The following is a 20,986-nucleotide window of genomic DNA, read 5'->3' as shown; positions in this document are numbered from 1 at the left end:
TGAGGTCTGTTTTGTCTGGGGCTGAGCTAATGGGAGGGTGTGGGGGGAGCAGAGGGTCCTTTCACCTTCCCTGCCTTCACCTTCCTTTTGGGGCTCCTCCTGCTGCATTGGCTAAGCCTGGCCACATGTGGGGACATAGTCCTATACTGCTCTTTCGGTTCTGCAGGCCCAGGAGCTGTCCCTGGAACTGGAGCCCTTGCCCCTCCTGTTGATCCCCGGAGGATTGGCCCAGTTCCTGTGGGAGCCTCCCCAAAACCCCAGGAAGTGTCTGATCTCCCTGAGAGGGTGTGTGAAGGGCAGGTCAGAAAGATGGCCAGAGACGCAAGGGGCTCCTGGGATGGGACCATCGACGAGGCAACTGAAGGGTAGGGGACAGGGCAAGGAGAGGCCTGAAGAGAACAAAAATTCCCAGGAAATGGATAGTCATGGACCCAGTGAACACAAAGCCCCAGAGATCCTGAGAGGCACATTCCAGCAGAGACCCTGACTGACAGAGACAGACAGACAGAGCCCTTCTCATGTGTCCAGCCTGAGACACCAGCGCCTCTGTCAGCTTCCTCTTGCCTGTCTGCCTGTCCCTGGCTGACGGTCCCTTTGTCTGTCTAGCTCTTTGTTTGTTTGTCTCTTTGTTTGCCTGTCTCTCTCCTGGCTTCTCCTTCCCACCCCCCTCTGCTGTCTGTCTGTTGGTCCAGACCTCTCTGTCTGTCATTGCCTTCTGCCTTGTCCATCTCTCCAGGGAGAGAAAACTGCTCACTGGGATCATGGGACCCCTGGGTCCTGGCCTCCTGGTCTTGGACAGGTTCTTACTTTTCCTCCTGCAGAATTTGGGTCTCAATTCCCTCCTTTCTGGGATGGCCCCATCTTCTGCCTCCTATCATATATATAGAAATCAGGAGTGTGGGTGTGTGGCCATATTTATGATTGCTCAGGCATTGGAACAAAGGGTTTCATTCATTTGAGAGGCAATACTGCTTTTCAACCTTCTAAGGACAAAGCAAGAAGAAAATGATGACTGCAGCATGAGGCACAATGGTTAGATATTCAGAGGGACTTCCCAAAAGGGAGGTGTGGGAAACATTAGAACAGGTCGGCTAAAAGATTTAGCAATCACCTTCATAATCTCCTAGGGAAGAGCCCCATGGAAGGCGGGGGGAGATGGGCAACATGACCTTCCCGGTCCGGTCCGTGTGGTCTAAGAAAACGTCTTTTAATGTTGTAAGGTAGGATGGGCTTGCATGAGGAGTCTCCTACCAATCTCTGCCACCACCTACCCACCACCTACCGGAGGTCCCCACCTGCATCACCTCCCAGGTGGCTGGGGAGAGGGCCCCAAGGGAAAGGGGTGTGGAGGAAAGTACTACCTATTTCCCCGCCTCCACCCTATTTCCCACCATCTTCCCAAGCTCAGGACCACCCCCCCCCTCAATCCATGAGAGATGGCTGCTGGGGACGGAGTGATGTATGTAATGCAGATAAAATGTCAGCAATTCTAAATGGGTCCGGAGATGCAGCTGTGGGGGGGGGGAAGGGAGAGAGGGCGGAGCAGGGGGGAGAGAGGAAGGGAAAATGAGATGTGGGTCCTCACTGGGGATGGCAGCAGGGGCAGACACCCCCTCCCCCCAGCAAAGGCCAGCAGAGGGGTGGGCCTGGGCGGCAGGAGCCCAAATGAGATTTTGAAGAGGGAGCTGGAGGGTGGGGGTGGAGGCGAGGAGGAGGTGGGGGGGGGGGGGGGCAGCCGGGCCGGAGCTGCTGATGTATAGCGGTTTCATAACTTCCTCAGTATTAAAGGCAGGTTCATGGGGAGGGCAGCGCCATTAATCACCAGGCTGAATGGGGCTGGGATTTGCTGAGAGACGCGCTTGCTGTCTGCTGCGCCCGCCCGGCTCAGGGCGGGAGGGGGCAGGCAGGGATGTCCCTCCTGAACTAAGGGGTAAGACCCCAGGAATCTATTCTGGGTATGGGGCAAGTGGGTCCTTGCTGGTCGGGAGGGAGCTGGGAGGGGGCACTGGGGACCTTGGCAGGAAGGAGGAAAGGGACGAGGAGGGTTGTGGCAGGCGCTAGGGGAGGTGGAGTAGGGGCTGGGGGAAATGATGGGGGTCAGAGGCTGAGGGGTACCCTGGGGGAGAAAAACTGGGGAGGGAGGATTATGCGTTTGAACATGAAATTGATCACATGTAAATATAATGCAAATAGCATGCAAATGAGCACAGGATTTCTCTGGGTCCACAGCTCAGGCATTCTACTTCTTGGACTGAGAATTGGGGCCAGTTTGCATCCAGTTGCATGCCCAGTGCCTTGTTTCTTTATTATTAATATTTTCAGAGGGAGAACTCAAGGTCTCACTTGTTAAGGGGGTGAGGCTGGTCCTCTGGGCTCTCGGCGGAAGGGTGGGGCCACCCCCAGGAAAGGTAACATCAGGAAAAATGAAAGGCCTAGTGACTGTGAGGGAGCTGAGTGGTTAGACTCCTGGGCTGTGCCTGAATTGGTGGGGGTCAGAGAGGCAGAGGCTCAGTCATGATGCAGAAAGATGGAGAGAGACAGATCTCCATAGCTTTGGAGACAGGCTCGGAGCAGATAAGAGGAGGATGCGTCGCATGTCCTTCGAGGTAGGCTTTGTCATCGTCTCTTCCAGGTGAGGAATGAAATGATCAGCCCGAGGTTCCGAGGGGTTAATGGTCTTCCTAAGGTCGGACCACTGGTAACTGCCAAACCCCCAACTCCAAATTACCTCGAGAGTTGAGTGCTCCTTTCAACCCACGGTAGGAACATCTCTGAATGAGATAAACAAAAAAAGAGCAGATATTAATGTTTTCAGCAGATATTAATTGAGCCCAGGAGAGAGGAGACTGAATGCTTACCTCTCAAAACAATCTAGCAGGGGCCGTAAGGCATTTTAGCAATAGGTGAACCGCTTACCAGTTGGTGACAACGGTCCCCAGGGAGGTGCAAACAATGGGAGGATCAGAGAATGCTTCCAAGGGGAGGTGGCATTCGACTTGGGCCTCGGGGAGTGAGGAGAGTGTATTCAGTGGCAGCATGTTCCGGCCAAAGGGGACAGGATGGGCCACCATGCAAAGGCAGGAGAGGATGAGTCAGTGGAGCTTTCCAGTGCATCGTAGGATGGAGTGTATGGAGAGGTGACACTCCTCAGGCTGAGGTGAAAATGGGGGATCAGGGTAGGAGAGGGTGGGGAGGCCAGACCAGGCATGTAGATATCACCTGGAGGCCAGCCAGGAGTAGCAAGTAGGGTAAATCACTCATTCCATCATTCATTCAGTCAACAGACATTCCTCGTACACCAGACATGGGGCAGGGCTGCCCTGGTAGCTCAGGAGGCAACGCCCAGATGTGCTACCTCCTTCAGGAAGTTCCGTCAGCGGCTGTGTCCTCATCGGTACATGGGGACATGGAGTCTGGCCCTCACAGTGCTACTCTGAGGAGCAGATGGAAGAGCCCACAGAAAGTACCTCGGGTGGTGTCTGGTGGAGGAGGAGAACTCAGTCAAGGTTCGTTGTTGTCATCACCCTTATCACTACCCTGAAAGGTGTGAAATGGAAGACAGAGGCAGAGAGAGGGCTCAGCCGTCCAGTGCAAACCTGGGGAGAGAGGGAGCTGGGCAGCATGGGTGGAAGGAGGGGACAGGCTCAAAAGGGCTGTGGGGACGAGAGAAGGCAAGTGACAGAGCCAGAGACAAGGGCAGGGAAAGCGTGGTCTGGGAGCACTGCAGCGGGAGAAGCGAGGATGGAAGACTCATCCTTGGTCAGGTCCCTGCTCTGTTGTTGGTGCGCTGGGGGTGCAGGGCAGGGCAGGGCCTGGACGGTGGGTAGGCTGGAAGCTGGTATCTTGGGTCCCCTTCCCACTGGGCTATGTGGCCCTTCTCCCAGATTCCTCTTGACTCCTCTTCTCAGTTGTTTAATTTGGCTCCACGTGTGGGAGAGGCTCCTCCCACTCGGCCACAAGTCCTGCCGCAGGACTTGGGGATCAGTCGAGTCCCCTTGGCTGGCTGTCCGCCTGATGTCTGTGTGGTCTCCTCAGGATAATTGCTCTGGACAACTCGAACACCACGCAGACGGATTGTCCGGCCTCCCGGCCCCGACATCTCCCACCACTGCATCAAGCCAAATTACTCAGCGCCCCCCAGCCCGGGGCTCTGGGGAAATCCGATTAGTGAGGAGAGAGCCGCGCGGCGCTGACAGCTCCGCCGATAATTGCTTCCCAAGTAAGCGATGCAAATCCGCCCATCCAGCCTGTCCTGCCCCTCTCCTGGGGACCCAGGCGTCCAGGCCCCAGGACAGGGAGAACACCTGAGTTGGAGAGACGTGGAAGCGGTCACCCGCCTTCAGTTAAGTGGCCATCAATCCATAAAGCTGGTCTGTGCTGCCTTGGGGCTGAGATGGGGGGGGTGGGAGGTGGTGAGACTGACCAGAGACCCCACTGGCTCTGCCTTTCTGTCTTATCTGAGAGGCTGTCACGCTGCCCCTCAGCTCGCCCCTTGGAGAAGTAGCCTCTGTACCTATTTGCCAGTGAGGTAGAGGAAGGCAGAGATACAGAAGACACAGGGACAGGGACATGGCTGAACCTGTTAAGACACTGATGGATGCACCCACAGCTTCCTTGGTTCTCCAGTTCTGGGAGGGAGGTGGGAGCCGGACGTGTGGGACCTGCAGATAGCTTTCTCCCTCTGTGAGTCACCTCCCCACCGGGCTGGGGAAAAACATTGAGGGTTAAGGCCCTCACAGAGCTGGGATTGGGCTTCGATTCTTTGGAGGACTGGGAAGCCTGATCAAACCTTGAGACTTTTGTGCCTGTACCAAGGAAGACATGTTATGGGATGCGGTGGCCCTTGCTCGCCCCACACATCAGGGACCTCTCTCCACTTCCCTAAATCAGGGTCCTTTTAAGAGCCTGTTAATACCTCTTTCTTGTGCTTTTCCATCCTACATCTTTACCTCAAGTTCTTCCTTTCTCTGACCCTCTCATCCAATTTCCTGCTGATCTTGGAGACCTGAAACTTCCCTTGCAATCCTAAACTTCTGGCCCCTAGACCTGTGCATAAGGGTCACTGTCTTTGTGGAAATCTCCAGGGATGTGTTGCGCAGTCTTGTCCTCTGTGTTTGTGTGTCTGATATGGCTCTGTGGTCTGGATCTTGGGTTCTCAGACTAGCGTCTGCCTGAGAACCTGACACATGCTCATAATAACAATAACTAACCTTTATGGAGCACTATTCTGTGCTAGGCACTGTACTGAGCACCTGTGTAACTAAGTCATTTAATTATCACAAAAGAAGAGATGGTTTACAGTGATTATCCCATTTTACAATTGAGCTAACCGAGGCACAGAGAAGTTAAGTAACGTGCCCAAGGTCACTGCTAGTAAGTGGCAAAGCTGGGATTCAAATCCAGGCGGTCTGAGTCCCAAGACCACACTCTAAAGGCCTCCGCCACGCCACCTCTCCTCTCCCATGCTCTTTTAATGTTTACTGGGCTGAGAGACGGAAAGTGCCCAGTGTGGTGGAGCTGGGGATATGGCTACCCTGAGAGGCAAACACCAGAAGCCCTTTGGGGTTCCCTAGCGCAGAGGTGGCAGGAGCTACCAAGGGTCACGTCTGGTACTTGGGGAGAGGGAAACATGGCCCTCACCTTTTCCAATGCCCAGTATCTACTGCAGCTAGACAACTCCCCTCTCTACCCTGGGAGCATGGAGGCAGGGGAAGGGCTGAAAGATCTGCCTGAGAGCCGGTGAGCTGGGAGTCAGAGCTAGGATCACCAGAGGCCGATAGATGGCGCTCGTGGCCCAACACAGCCTCGGCTGCTCGCAGAAACCAAAGGACAACAAACCCTCAGGTTAACCCCTTCCTGCCTGGGCTCCAGCCCCAGGAGCAGCCTGGTGGGCAGCGGAGGGCCCTGACCTAGGCCTGGAGTGACCCAACTCTCTAAGCTCTGTTCAGGCCACAGGTCTGCTTCTGCTCCTACCCTGTAAGTTCTATCCATAAATGACAGTCAGCCGCCTTTGGAGCCTTCCCAGAGGTCCAGGAGGCTGGGACACTGGCAAGACAGGTTGGGAGGGCCCCAGCCTAGGCCAAGTTTCATATCTCAGGCGCTACCTCTTGAAAATCTATGGGTCTCTGTTTCTAACAACCCCCACTTCAGGATTTCTCACTTCCATCTTCCCTGAGAAGGACCCACCAGGTGGGGAGGAGTAGCATGGCCTAGACAGAGAAGTCTCCCAGACCCCACTGAGGTCAGCTATAGGGACTCACTGTGGGGTTGCCCAAGACTCAGTTTCTCCCTATGTTGGGACCTCCTATCTCTGGGCTCCTGGGACAAATGGGCTTATGGGGACAGAAACAGTTCTTCCTGGAAGTTGACATTGGGAGTTAGGGTCCTATGGATCTCTGCTTGCCTGCCACTCATTTCACTCATTACTTTCTTACCAGAAGCAGACTTGGAAAGTGGAGGGGCTGCCATGATGATAACCTGGAAGTGGTTGGCAAGCAAGTGGCAGAGGGGTAGGATGGGCAGGAGGGTTGCCCAAGGGATGGTGAGGCTCCTAGAATTTTTTTTTTTTTTAAGATTTTATTTATTTGACAGAGAGAGACACAGCAAGAGAGGGAACACAAGCAGAGGGGGTGGAAGAAGGAGAAGCAGGCTTCCCGCTGAGCAGGAGGCTCCTAGAATTTTTAAGTAATAAGATGACAACAGTGTGCCTCCCCCCCCAAATTTTTGTTCGGCAACATACAAATGCATAGATCTATGAAGACAGAGGAGCCTGAGGGGGCAGTCAGTTCTAGAAGCCTGGGATAGTCTTATTTCAGACATTCCAGAGAAAGAAGCAGAGGCACGGGGATAGATGTACACAGAGGGAGACAGATACACAGATAAAGAGAAAAAGCTATACAAGAGAATAGGGATAGGGGGCATCTGGGTGGCTCAGTCAGTTAAGCCTCAGACTCTTGATCTCAGCTCAGCTCTTGATTTCAGGGTCATGAGTTCAAGGCCCGTGTTGGGCTCACACTGGGCATGGAGCCTACTTAAAAAACAAAACAAAACAAAACCCCCCAAAATAAGACAGTAAGGATAGAGATACATTTACATAGGCAGGGAGAGGCAAAGACACAAAGAGGGAAAGAATCTGGCACAAACACAAGCTCAGGAAATAACAGACTTTGTGAGGTGAATGATTAACACTGTTTCCAAAGTCTGGCAAGGTGGGGGTGGTTTCTCACCTTTGGTGTCAGAGAGCTGCTGCTCACATTTCCCTAAGGTTCATGCTGCTTTTGTCTGTTGGTAGGAGAGCAGGGGAAGGTTGGGAAGGGGTTAGCATCCTTGTTCTCTCACTTTTTCCTGTTCTAGGGTTTGCTGGTCTCCTTCTTTACCACCTGTAGGGAGACCTTGCTTCTTCCTGATCTCAGGCATGGCTGTGCCGAGGTGTGCAGGAGGTGGGAAGAATCCAGAAGGCAATTAGCCTTATGGAGTTTCCAGTTTATAAATAAATATAAACTAACCTTATAGTTACGACACAGAAATATACCGAGATGGAGGACAAGAACAAAATGAGGGGGCGCCTGAGTGGCTCAGTTGTTGGGTGTCTGCCTTCGGCTCAGGTCATGATCCCAGGGTCGTGGGATGGAGCCCCGCATCCGGCTCCCTGCTCAGCGGGGAGCCTGCTTCTCCCTCTCCCTCTGCTGCTCCCCCTGCTTGTGCTCTCTCTCTGTCAAATAAATAAATAAAATCTTAAAAAAAAAAAAATAGGAGTGGGACAGCTCTGGACATTGATTTGGGTTAGGGAGTTGGGAGGGAATGGACTATTAGGTGCAGCCATGGGGTTAGGAATGTTCAGGGAAGTATTTGAGGGGAAGGATTGGGAAGGGTGGGAGGTTATAGGGCTGGGTGGACTGCACGGCAGAGGAGGGAGAGAAGTCAAATGTGAAAGCCATGGAGACAAAGGTGTGGGCAGTAATGGGAGATGGAAGAGTCTCAAAGCCATTACTAAAGAGTTGTTAGGAGATTTCAGAAGTGCCTCTGTGGATGTTCTAGATATAGTCCTTGGAGGGCTGCAAAGGAGGGATCTCTTATCCTTGGGGCAGCAGGAGGACTAGAAATGGTCTTTTAGCCATTGTTAATACTCTCAGGTGAGTTTCGAGATTGGGGATGGTTGAAGTTCCTTGATTCGCAATCCTGTTCGGAAAAGCCTTGTCGATGAATTTTTGGAAGGGTGTTGCCCTTTAGAGCTAGAAGCCAGGACCTCCGCGGTCCTTACTAAGCCTGGCGTCTTAAAGCTTTCTTGCTTTTTACCCCGATGTAAGGGTTAAACTACAATCCCCAGAGTCACTTAGGGTTAATTTAACACGCCTTCCGGGGATTTGAGTATTTCCGGCGGAAGTTGCCGCGGCTACGCCAATCTCTTTCCCTAAACAAAGTAGACTACGACTCCCACTGTCCTCCGCGCCCGGGGGTGGGGAAGGGAACCGGAAACCGGATGGAGAGCTGAACCAGGTGAGGAAGTAGGAGCCTGGGAACCTGGGGTCTTGAGGGGCAGGGTTGGGGCTCTCAGGGTTGTGGGGCGGCGTGGGCGGGGAGTAGGAATGTTTATGCTTTGGGGACCCTTGCTCTGTCTGGGGCTTGCGCCGGCAGAGGAAGAGTCGAGCCCACGGAATCGGCCCGGGGAGCCTGCGGGGACGTGGTTTTCCCGTTGGGCGGAGCCCGAGGGCGGACCCGGAGATTTCTTACGGACCCTTAGCCGGCGGACCTCTCAGAACCAGTAGAAGGGATAAGTGGTGTTTTTGAGTCCATGTTCTACCACTACTACTGTTAGTCTAAGGATTTGCTGATTGTCCCTGTCGATTCCTGGAGTGCCTCCAAGGGATAGGGGAATGGATAGTGTCTTTGATTCCTTCTTCACTTCCAGGATTTAGTGTCAGAGAACCTAGATGGCCACACTTATTGCTGGATCACCCTCCGCTTCCTTTGCACTTAGTATGACACTGTAATTTATAATGTATCTACGTTTCTTTCTTTTTTTAAATTTATTTATTTATTTGAGAGAGAGCACAAGCAGGGGGAGGGGCAGAGGGAGAGAGGAGCAGACTCCCCACTGAGCAGGGAGCCCGATGCGGGCCCGATCCCAGGACCCCAGGATCATTACCTGAGCCACCCAGGCACCCCTGTATCTACGTTTCTTAAGTCTTTGGTTCTTGGTGGCTTTAGATAGGACTTTCAAGTTCCTCCTTTGGGTTCTCATAGTGTATTGTTTAGGATGTTAAAGCTCAAACCACAGTGTATTATAGTTGTTTATCTGTCCTCTCTCGGTAGTTTATGAGCCAGGCCTGCATTTTATTCATTTTGGATTTCTTCCTCGTCCAGAGACGACCACAGTGCCCATCATGGAAGAGACTCATAAATATTGAAAAAAATAAATGAGTTAACAGTTGATGGTAGGTTGGATGGAATTTGTGGTTTTCATTTCATAGAGAGGAGAGTTAAATGATTTGCTTAAGAGAAACTTGGAGACAAAACCAGGATTAGAAGTGGATTTAGACACCCAGACTGTGTCTCTTGCTATCAGATTAGGTTTGAAACTGGAACGCTGCGAATAAAGCCTTGTCATTCTTTTTTTGTACGCTGCAGCCTTGCTATCTTCAGCACAGGTCTCTAAAGATCAAAGGTAGGCTCAGCCTAAGACTTGAGAGAGATCCCAGAGCTGGAGCAGCCAGTCCACTAACATTGGCGCTACATGGGAATGTGCAAAGCAAGGGCCCCGGAGGTAATTTGAGTTCTCCACGGCTCCCTTCTTGGCTTTTGTTTGAGCCCAGTTGGCCCTGGTTAGCCATCTGGACAAAGCAGTAAAAGACTTCTGAGATCGGTCTGGAGAAGGGTTTCCTAAGTTTGGCCCTGACTTTTTTTCTCTCCCACTTGCCCTAGGCTAGGGTCCGAGAACAGGTTGATGAATCAAGCTGTTCTGTCAACCCTGAGGTCCCATGAAGGAGAAGAACCCTGGTCCCTGCCCCATGGGAGGCCCAGACATGATGGAAACACACCCAGAGGCTGGCAAACCCTCAGAAACAATTGGAGTGCAAAGTGGGCAGCTGAGCCTTGAGTGAACTCCGGCTGTAGAAATGGAGAGGAGTCCATCGGGAAAGACTCCTTGGTAGAAGGTCGTTTTAAAGAGGATTGAGAAAGGTAGGATGGACAGAGTCTAGTGGGTGTTTGTTGACTACCTAATTAAAGCTAGGACCTTGAAGATACAGAGGGAAGTTGAACAGGACCTGGCTTCTGATCTGCTCAAGTCTAGGTAGGGAGGCAAGGTATGAATTGGGGAAGAAGCCACTAACCATGGTGACATGCAGCGGTTTGAGCCTTCATCAACCATTGGAATCACCTGAGGAATCTTGTTTAAAATACAGATTCCCAGGGGCGCCTGGGTGGCTCAGTCGTTAAGCGTCTGCCTTTGGCTCAGGTCATGATCCCAGGGTCCTGGGATCGAGCCCCACATTGGGCTCCCTGCTCCGCGGGAAGCCTGCTTCTCCCTCTCCTGCTCCCCCTGCTTGTGTTCCTTCTCTCGCTGTGTCTCTCTCTGTCAAATAAATAAATAAAATCTTAAAAAAAAAATACAGATTCCCAGGTCTCACACCAGACCTCCTGTGTGGGGTGGGGCTGGGAAGTTACTGCATGGCTACAGTGTCCTAAGGAGGGCAGGCTTTCCAGTGGGATTGTTGGAGCTGCATCTCGAAGGATGGGTATGGTTTGGGTGTGTGGAGAGGCAGAGGAGTCACAGTCCTGGTTGACTTAAGGAGCGTATTTGGTTGGGTTTGAAGAAATGGCATGTGCAAAGTTTTGGGAGTTGGGGTAGGAAAGGCATTTTTGAAAGACTGAGTGGAATGGTCAGGCTGGAACACTGGGTTTGCATGGGAATTGTGAGAAGGAATAGTCTTTGTTGGCTACAGAACTTGCTGGAGTGCTCCCTCTGCCTCCTCCCAGCTTCTTCCCTTTCTCTTCTGCTTCTCCACTTCCTCCTTGCCTCCCAACCCCCACTTACATGCAACATTTCATTCCATCCTTTATATTGCTATTATTGAGTGGATATTATTATTCTAGTATTTGGATGAGAAAACCTGCGGCTCTGGCCATGGTTACATAGCTTGTAAGGGTCTATTCTGAGTCCAGTAATCATCCTGCTGACCACTGAGGATTCTTGAATGTGGGCAAGAAGTTGGGCTGGGCTTGTGGGGGTTGTTGGATTTGCAGGGTGGCTGATTGAACCGTTTCAGGCAAGATGAGTTGGGTGGTTAAGAGCATAGCCTCGAGTCACATAGTTTGGGTTCAAATCCCAGCTTCATTACTTGCTAACTGCGTGACCCTGGGCAAGTTGCTTGATCTTACTAAGCCTCAGTCTTCTCACCTGTAACATGGGAGCAATAACACTCACCTCATGGGGTTGTTATGAGGATCAATGAGGTGTACCCGGCACAGAGCAGTTGCTCACCACCTGGAAGCAATTGTAATTAGCCTTCTGTAATTAGTCTCTGGGCTCTGGCTGTGCACCTGCATCTCATTCTTCAGCACATCGGTTTCCAGGACACAGCCCATCCTGGCTGAGCTTGTTTTATTAAGGATGACATTAGAGGTGCTGAAAGTTTGCCACCAGTAAATATATATTGAAAACCTCCCATGTGCTTGGCATGGCCTAGGAACTAGTGACTCAAGGCTTAAGCCTGATGGAAAGGAGGTTTGGAGTGGGAGATGACGGGTTATTCTCACCAGGTGACATAGGAAGAGGAGGGATACTTGAAGTGGGCAGTGAAAGGGCCCTTCACCACCAAGAACTGAGATGAGCTCAGTCAAACCTAGAGGGTAGGGGATGGCTGATGGTCTCTTCTGAGCCCTGGAAGGGCCAGCCATGGCCAGCCTGGTTCCCTCTCACTCTACGGCTGAAGGCTGATGGGGCCTCTGTCCTTCTCTTTTCCAGGTGGTAGCGACGTGGCTGTGCCCCAGGCTTATCCCCTGGGGCCCCTCCATGAGCCTGCCAGTGCCCTGATGGAGCCCCAGCCTTGCCCTCGAAGCGTGGCCGAGGGCTTCCTGGAGGAGGAGCTGCGGCTCAATGCTGAACTGAGCCAGCTGCAGTTCTCAGAGCCTGTGGGCATCATCTACAATCCTGTGGAGTATGCGTGGGAGCCGCACCACAGCTATGTGACCCGCTACTGCCAAGGCCCCAAGGAAGTGCTCTTCCTGGGCATGAACCCCGGGCCCTTTGGCATGGCCCAGACTGGGGTAAAGGGTTTGGCTTCCCCTGGTGGGTGGAGTGGGAGGCTCCAAGGTGGATGTTTGGCTGTGCTGCAGTGCGGGAGGAGCGTGTGCCTGGCTGTGGCCCCGTGTGGGGACGAGCCTCTCATCCCCTCCCAATACACGTGCTGGCTCCTGTGGTCTCAGACACTCTCCTGGCCTCGCAGCCCAGAGTTAACCAAGCACATTAATGGTAGTTCCGTTTCCCCTGTGAGCTTGTCCACTAATTGCCTCTGCGAGCCCTTCCTTCCGCCCGCCCCATCCTTACCTTACCTTGCCGGATCTCCTCTTTCCCTAGAGTGTGGTGGGGGTCGGGAGAGGGACCAGGAATGCCAGCTCCTCAGGGGAGACTGGCTGACGGGTGGGTATGGAAGAGATGCAGGGCTTTCAGCCGTCCTGCTTCTGTGTCTTAGCTGAGGAGAGGCTCAAAACAGAGCTGGCTCTGGGGCCTGCCTGCTTTCCTTTCAGACCTTGGGATGAGTGAATGCCCCTCAGTGGGGGTGCTTGGCAGATGGGGGAGGGGAAGAGGCTTCAGGGCAGGAGGCTCAATCGCTTTTATTGACCCCCACTGGGGGATGAAAGGTGATCAATGATGATCGATGGAAATGACAGCCTGAGGCTCCAGGCTGAGAGGGCACCGAGAGAGCGCTGGTCAGTCCTGTCTTTGTGCCTCCTCTAACCCTGGCTGTCTTTCTGTCTCAGACCGTCTGTCTGCCCCCAATACTACCCATCACATCCTGTGGAGGGCCAGATACTCCCATATGCTCTCTCTCTCTGCTTCCAAAGGCAAGTGGGGATAGAAGCAAACAGATTTCTTGCGCACTACAGTCCACAGTGAAAAATTGGACAACGATGGGCAGGATGAAACCATAGGGCCAGAATCCTCGTCTCAGGCCTTTGGGTGAAGGGGGTGGGGGTAGTGGTGGGGTGTCCAGGCTGGAACCTCATGGAGGGTATTAGAGGGTGCAGCTGTGCAGAACCCACGTGTCAGATCTCCAGACTGAAACCCTCCTGTCTCTCTCCCTCCCGGCAGGTGCCCTTTGGGGAAGTGAGCGTAGTCCGGGACTGGTTGGGCGTTGGGGGACCTGTGTTGACCCCACCCCAAGAGCACCCGAAGCGACCAGTGCTGGGACTGGAGTGCCCTCAGTCGGAGGTGAGCGGTGCCCGGTTCTGGGGCTTTTTCCGGAACCTCTGTGGACAGCCCGAGGTCTTCTTCCGTCACTGTTTTGTCCACAATCTGTGTCCTTTGCTCTTCTTGACTCCCAGTGGGCGCAACGTCACTCCCGCCGAGCTGCCTGCCAGGCAGCGAGAAGAGCTTCTTAGGGCCTGTGACGCGGCCCTCTGCAGGCAGGTGCAGCTGCTGGGGGTGCGGCTGGTGGTGGGAGTGGGGCGCCTGGCGGAGCAGCGGGCGCGGCGGGCTCTGGCAGGCCTGACGCCTGAGGTCCAGGTGGAGGGGCTTCTGCACCCCTCCCCTCGGAGCCCACAGGCCAACAGGGGCTGGGAGGCAGCGGCCAAGGAGAGACTGAACGAGCTGGGGCTGCTGCCGCTGCTAACGAAATGAGGGCCCCTGTGGCCCGGCACAGGACATGTTCGAGGCCCCCAGGTCATCCCGGGGCAAGCAGAGGACTACACGCCCCCTGGCCTGGAGCCACAGGGGCCTTCTGGGCTCCCTGGTTGCCGGGGCCTGCCGTGGCAGGTCTGACACTAGTCCGCTGGCTGCATTCTTCCCCTTCCTTTGAGCACGGCCCCTGCTCCTGTGGTAGCTGAGTCCACAGAGACGGGGCGTCTGCCAACTGCGCTACCTCACTGTTGGCGCCGGGGCCTCTGCTCAGCTGAGACGGGCCCGAGCTGTGGCTTCTGGGGCCGTATTTGCTGTGTTAGAGGAAAGATCCTGCCAGGACCCCCACCCATCCTCCTAGAACAGCGTCCTGCAAGCTGAGCCTTTTCCTCACAGGGACCAGGACAAAGCGAAGGCTGTGGATGCTAAGAGTGAACTTCTTACGGGAGACTGAGGCTGAATCAGAGAAAAAATTCAGTGTGGCAGAGTGCGGAAGACCAGAAGACCTGGCTTTCTTCATCTCGGCTTTGAGGCTTCATGGCTTTGTGAACTTTATGACTTTGGACAGATTTGATGGACCTCTCCAAGCCTCAAGATCCTCATCTGTAAAACGGGGATCCCTACCTCATGGGGTTGGGGTGGGGATTAAGTGCGATAACACTTGGAAGTGCCTTGCGTCCTGCCTGGCAGGTGCTCCTTATCCTTCTTGCTTTTTTGCCTTTTGGTTGGGGCGTCGTTGTACCACACTACAGAGGGAGCGCCCCCACTCCAGGACCTTGCTGGGTGAGGGGCAGTCCTTGCCCTGCCAGAGGTGGACCAGTAACTTTATGAAAAACGCAGCCTGTGATTTTTCAGTCCAAGCATTAAAAACGCCTAAACCGGGGTGTATAGGTGGCTCAGTTGCTTAAGCGCCTGCCTTTGGCGCAGGTCATGATCTCTCAGGTTCCCCACTCAGCGGGGAGTCTGCTGCTCCCTCTCCCTTTCCCTCTGCCCCTCCCCCCACTCGTGCCCTCTCTGTCAAATAAATAAATACAATCTTTAAAAGGAAAAAGAAAAACTCCTAAACCCTTTCGTGTGGGTCCTTTTTTCCCTCCTGCATGTCAGAGATGGAAGGGGTGGTTTAGATTTTTCCCTTCTCTTAGCTCTTCACTGTTGCAAAGGGTTCTTCTGGGTATCTGGGGAGATGATGTAAACAGACCTCTAATTGTCTTACCATAGCTTAAGGGTCTCAGTCAGGGGTTTGTCTGCTGCTCAGGGCCCTGTGGGGAGCAGCTGATGGGTGGATGGGAGCACGCTAGCTCCACCTAACTCATTTCTTGTGTCTGCTGGATGACTGGTTGATGTGCCCCTTTAATAGGGCTGGGAAGGTGAACCAAGTTGGGAGTAGAGTGGGTCTTGAGACCATCTTAATGAGGAACACGTGGTTGGATTCTATCTCCTGGGACACATCATCTCCATCTTTCAAAATTAATAAGATTTTTAGTATAGGGGAGACTGGCTCAGAGGAGCATGAGACTTGATATGGGGTTGTGAGTTGGAGCCCCATGTTGGGTGTAGAGATTACTAAAAAATATATATGTTAAGATAAACTTAAAAAAAAAAGTCTTTTTAGTGTAAGTGTCCCCCATTTGTATAATGAAGAATTTGACTGGCTTTTGTCATTGGTTCTTGGGAAGGAAGTGTCTAAATCCTTGGAATTTCCCAAGTGATAGGAGTGTCTTTGTTATTCACGGAGGGCCCCTCAGACCACACACCTGAGTTTATGCTTGCCTCTGGACCAGGACTATGCCGGAAAGGCCAACCATTTGATTAGAGGGTTGGGGCTATGAGCCAGGTGATACCAGCCTGAACTGAGGGTGGGGGTGGGGGCTGGAGATCGAATTCAACCATGTGGTCAGTGATGTCAATCGATAATACCTAGGTAATGAAACCCTAATGAGAACTCTGGACACAGACTTTGGTGAGCCTCCTGGGTGGTGAATGCATGGGTGCAACAGCCGGGCGCTGTGTCCCCTTTCTGCGGGGAAGTACCTAGCAGCTGGGTTGGAAACCCTCTCGGACCCTGCCTCTTGTATCTCTGTTTGGCTGGGCCTGATTTGTATCCTGTATAATAAAACTGTGGTTCTAAGGAAGTGCTTTCCTGAGTTCTGTCAGTCATTCTAGTGAATTACCGAACCTGAGGGGGTCACGGGAACCCCTGAATTTGTAGCCAGTTAGAAGTATAGGTGGCCTGGGGACCCCTGAACTTGGAGCTGGCATCTGAAGCGAGGGCGGTCTTGTTGGGGACGGTGCCCTTAAACCCGTGGAGAGTGTGCTGACTCTGGGGAGTTAGCATCGGAATGGCATTGCAACTTTGCACCCCTACTCCCCCACCCCCCCTGCCACACACACACCTTAGACTCCTTTCCTCCCTGGTGCAGGGCCCTAGATGAGACACTGGGATAAGTGCACAGAGAGGGAAGTCATTGTGCCCCTCTGCATTTAGCCGAGGTAGAGAAGGCTCTCCGGGGAGGTGGCATTTCGGGCGGCCTTAGAGACTGGGAGTTCTGGAGAACATCATTATGTTCAAGGGGTGGCAAGTGGGTGAGCACTGACTTTGCCCGCTTGGGAGGAAAAGCTAGAGAGGTAAGTTGGAGCTATCTTGTGAAGGATCTTGAATGCCAGACCAATCTTTGAGCATTTGAAGTCCAGTGGGGAAAGTGAGATGCACAGAACACACACACTTAAAACACCCAACAGATGGGGCTGAAGGGGAAGGCCCTACAGGAGGCAGGTAGGTGCAATGGGGTCAAGAAGGGAACGGCAAGGCGATTATAGGGAAGGTGTCCTGGTGGGACAGCACAGTCTAGGTGAAAGCCTAGAATTGGGGGCGAGACTTGTGAGCTGGGGTAGGGTCGGGCAGCACACGGGGGCACTAGAACGGTAGTGACCAGGATGGTGGCCGGAAGACCTAGGTGCCAGCAGACTCACTGCTGGATCTGGCTTCTAGTAGAGCTGTCGTCCTCAATTCTTGGGGTACATCTTGTCCTGCAAGGGGCTGATTAGGGTTCGGGCCTGCCTTTTTCTAAGGGCACTCTAGTAGTCTGCCAGGGCTGCCATAACCAAAATACCACACACAGGGTAGCTTAAACAACACGTTTATTTTCTCAGCATTCTCGAGGCTGGGAGTCCAAGAGGCAGCTGCCGGCAGGTTTGGTTTCCCCTGAGGCCTCTCTCCTTGGCCTGTAGACGGCTGCCTTCTCACTGTGTCCTGCCATGGCCTTTTCTCTGTGTCTCCCTGCTATTTCTTTTCTTACAAGGACACCAGTCATTGGATTAGGGTTCCACCCTTAAGACCTCATTTAACCTCAGATATCTCTTTATTTTATTCTTTTTAAGATTTTTTATTCATTTATTTGAGAGAGCGAGTGTATGTGAGAGAGAGTGTGTGTGTGTGTGAGAGAGAGCACAAGCAGGGGGAGCTGCAGAGGGAGAGGGAGACGCAGGATCCCCACTGAGCAGGGAGCCCGATGCGGGATTCAATCCCAGGACCCTGGGATCATGACCTGGGCCTAAGGCAGACACTTAACCGACTGAGCCACCCGGGCGCCCCTTAGTTACTTCTTTAAAGGCCCTTTCTCCAAATAAAGTCACGTTGGGGGTTAGGGTTTTAACATGAATTTGGGGGGGCACCTGGGTGGCTCAGTCGGTTAAGCCGCTGCCTTTGGCTCAGGTCATGATCCCAGGGTCCTGGGATGGAGCCCCACATCGGGCTCCCTGCTCAGCGGGGAGCCTGCTTCTCCCTCTGCCTCTGCCTGCCTCTCTGCCTACTTGTTCTCTCTCTCTCTCTGTCAAATAAATAAATAAAATCTTTAAAAAAAAAAAAAAAGAAACGTTAAAAAAAAACATGAATTTGGGGGATTGGGAGACACCATTTGGCTCATAACAGGCATCTCAAGTCATGTCACTGTTTTTCCTGTCCCCCACCAATGCCAGCCTCTAACAAAAGAGGGTAGTCAGGAGTGCCTTTCCTCCAGTCTGGCAGGTAGAGTGGTGGTGTGGCTTAGCTACCTGATAGGGCTTAATCCCCCTGACAGGCCGCTATACCCCCCAATTCATTCTAGAGCAGCTTTTTTCAGTGCAAATGAGAGTGTCTGTAGGGAGGGGAAGCTCATTGTTTTCTATTGAGCTAAAGGGAATGGAGACTTGAACTGCTACAAAACAGTATTGTGAGAAGTATTTTAAAGCCAAATTGAAGTGATTTGGGATCATCTAGAGTTTTGCGGTCTGATCTAGTAGCCACTAGCCATGTGGCTGTTTAAGTCAATGGGGCGCCTGGGTGGCTCATTCGGTTAAGCTTCTGACTTCCGCTCAGGTCATGATTTCAGGGTCCCTGGGAAAGAGCCCCACATTGGACTCCCTGCTTAGTGGGGAGTCTTCTTCTCCCTCTGCCCCTCCCTCCCTTCTGCTTTTGCTTTCTCTCTCTCTCTCACAAATAAATAAATAAAATCTTCAAAAAAAATTTAATTTAGGGCGCCTGGGTGGCTCAGTCGTTGGGCGTCTGCCTTTGGCTTGCGTCATGAACCCAGGGTCCTGGGATCGAGCCCCGCAGCGGGCTCCCTGCTTAGCGGGGAGCCTGATTCTCCCTCTCCCACTCCCCCTGCTTGTGTCCCCTCTCTCGCTGTCTCTGTCTCCTTCAAATAAATAATAAAATAAAATCTTTTAAAAAAATAAAATTTAAGTTAATGAAGTAAGATTAAAAATTCAATTCCGCAGTCACTGGCCATGTCTCAAGTGCTCAATAGCCACACATACACCACAGATATGGAACATTTCATCATTGCAGAAAGTTCTATTGGGTAGCACTCATCAAGAGATCAGTAGCTTACAACCCTGCCTGTGAATCAGAATTCACCTGCGGAGGTTTTAAAAAAGGCACGTGTCTGAGTTCCACTTTAAGAGATTTTGATTTGGGAAGTCTGCAGTGCAGCCTGGTCTCTCTTTTTCTCTTTGTGCTACTGATGTGCAGCCAAGTAAGTTAAGGCAGGATTGCACTGGGCGCCTTGAGGGCAAGGAGAGGGTCCCTTCTATTCCCTTCCCCAGGATGTAACCCAACACCTGGCACAAAGTAAGTGTTCAGGACGAACACGCAAGTAATGCGTGAATCTGGTTTTAGAGATCTACCCCAAGGTGCCGATCCAAGTAACCTAAGTGTCCCCAGAGTTTGTTGCTTTTGTCCAGTGATGGTGACTGAAATTCTGGTTCAGAGGAGTGATGGGGGCTTCCACTCTAACACATGTGCACGCACACACACACCCATACATATACGCACGTAGTCGGTGGTAGAGGCCAAGTGTGCTTGGGTCAGGGTGCTTCTGAGACTGAAGGTTGGAGTGTGTTGAGGAAGAAAAAGACTCCTCCTACTCTTTTTTTTTTTTTTCTTACTGAAACAGGATGGTGTAAAAGAAGATGGAGTCTTGGGTTTGACCACCGTGTGGTCTTTCACTTTCCTTTCTCAATTCAACAAACATCTATTAATGTCGGCTGTGTGCCAGTCCCCATGCTAGGCATGGTAGGGAGTGACAGAGGTGACTGCGATAATTCTTTGTCCTCACGTTGCTCATTGCCCGGTGCTGGGAGATATAGGGATATAATTATAATCAAAAGGCAAACGTGTTGTGAACAACTTCTAAACACAGCGCTCTGGGCACACTGACTGAGGAGGTGATTAGCCCTCCGACTGTGGGCAGGAGGTGCATGTGCCTGTAAGGGAGGGTGGTGCCTGCCCGGCTCCCGCATCACTTGCTGTCTTGCCACCTCCGCAGAGGGGACCCCTGTGGCACAACTCGGGGCTGGGCGTGTCTCTGTGGGAGCCTCTACTTTGATCTCTTGTTCCATGAACCTTTGGGATGGAAAAGTGCAGGAGGCTGTGTCAGGGGCTGTCCGGGTGCTGGAGCAAGAAAGACCAGAACCCCAGCCTGGGCATAGCTGGGCAGAGAACATGAGTGGAATGAAGGGAATGGCGATTGTGGCCCAGCGAGACTAAGTCTTGACTCTTCAAATATTCTTTTTTTTTTTTAAGATTTTATTTATTTATTTGACAGAGAGAGAGCACAAGCAGGGGGAGCGGCAGGCAGAGGGAGAGGGAGAAGCAGCTCCCCGCTGAGCAAGGAGCCTGATGTGGGACTCAATCCCAGGACCCTGGGATCATGACCTGAGCCGAAGGCTGACGCTTAACCGACTGAGCCACCCAGGCATCCCTTGACTCTTCAAATATTCTTATTTAGGAGGATGTAGGCCAGCTGTTTTGGTTTCTATTTTTAACTAATGCCCCAAAGAAGGAAACAATCTCAAATGAAGTGTGAGACACTGAGGTTAGACACATGGATAAACTTCCCAGCTATGACCATCAGGTGATACAGAAATAAATTGCTTTAGGGGAAGCTGAATTGCTTTCTCCTTCAGAGGCCTTAATGCCAACCTGGCCTCAGCCCAAGCTTACCAGTCAAGGTTGAATTGTAATGTATTTGGGGGAAGTTTCTCTCCCTTTTTTCTCTCACTCCCTCTTTTGACCCTTATTCTGTCCAAAACAACTGCAATAGAATGTTCCTGCATATCTTCTTGCCCCTTCTTCTGCCCCTAGATCCCGCTCAAGGATCTCCACCCCATGTCAGTCTCTAGGCCAAGCTTGCAGAGGGGGTGGCTGAGAGCCCAGAACAGTCCTTCACAGTGGCCTGTGCCAAGCTGGGTTGCCATTTCCATTTTCATTAATTGAAGCAGCTTGACCCTGATCATTTCAGGCCAGCAATTTCCTGTCTGCTGGTTGGGAGTGTGTGGAGGACATGCTCAGCAGGTCATTCTGTCCTTCCATCTACCTTGATGGTGCTAACTCCTAGTCCAGGCTGCAAAAATAGGTCTCCTATGGATAGGAGAGAAGCCCAGCCTCACACACATGCCGGGCCTCACCTCTTGGGATCTCAAACTTTGTGTTTTTAGGAAGGCCTTCCTGGTGTCTACCCTCAAGCCTACCTGTTGTAACTTTGGCTCAGGTTTGTTTCTTGGTTCAGTTTTAAGAGATTTGATGACTGATGCAGTTGCTCTCAGGACCCCATCTGGTGATGCCTTCTGCTGTGGCCTGAGAGAACGAGATGTCTCTCTGGAGGAAGGGTT

General features: G+C 52.4%; 1 protein-coding gene across 12 annotated transcripts; it reads left to right on the top strand.

The window, feature by feature from the left end:
* Positions 1–1,795: 1,795 nt before the first annotated feature.
* SMUG1 (single-strand-selective monofunctional uracil-DNA glycosylase 1) lies at positions 1,796–14,902 on the top strand. Of its 12 annotated transcripts, XM_078076085.1 has the most exons (9): positions 1,796–1,930; positions 2,633–2,759; positions 3,365–3,506; positions 4,036–4,219; positions 9,628–9,763; positions 9,922–10,179; positions 11,966–12,267; positions 12,982–13,065; positions 13,313–14,902. In XM_078076085.1, the coding sequence occupies exons 7-9, from the start codon at positions 12,034–12,036 to the stop codon at positions 13,838–13,840; spliced, it is 846 nt and encodes a 281-aa protein (XP_077932211.1). In that variant the 5' UTR covers positions 1,796–1,930; positions 2,633–2,759; positions 3,365–3,506; positions 4,036–4,219; positions 9,628–9,763; positions 9,922–10,179; positions 11,966–12,033; the 3' UTR covers positions 13,841–14,902. The 12 variants fall into 12 exon arrangements, with proteins under 12 accessions (XP_077932211.1, XP_077932213.1, XP_077932217.1 ...); XM_078076087.1 differs by lacking the exon at positions 3,365–3,506; XM_078076091.1 differs by lacking the exon at positions 9,628–9,763.
* The last annotated feature ends 6,084 nt before the right edge of the window (positions 14,903–20,986 follow it).

Source organism: Halichoerus grypus, chromosome 6 (genome assembly GCF_964656455.1).
Source record: "Halichoerus grypus chromosome 6, mHalGry1.hap1.1, whole genome shotgun sequence".
NCBI classification, from domain to species: domain Eukaryota; kingdom Metazoa; phylum Chordata; class Mammalia; order Carnivora; family Phocidae; genus Halichoerus; species Halichoerus grypus.
This window is presented reverse-complemented; position numbering and strand designations above follow the sequence as displayed.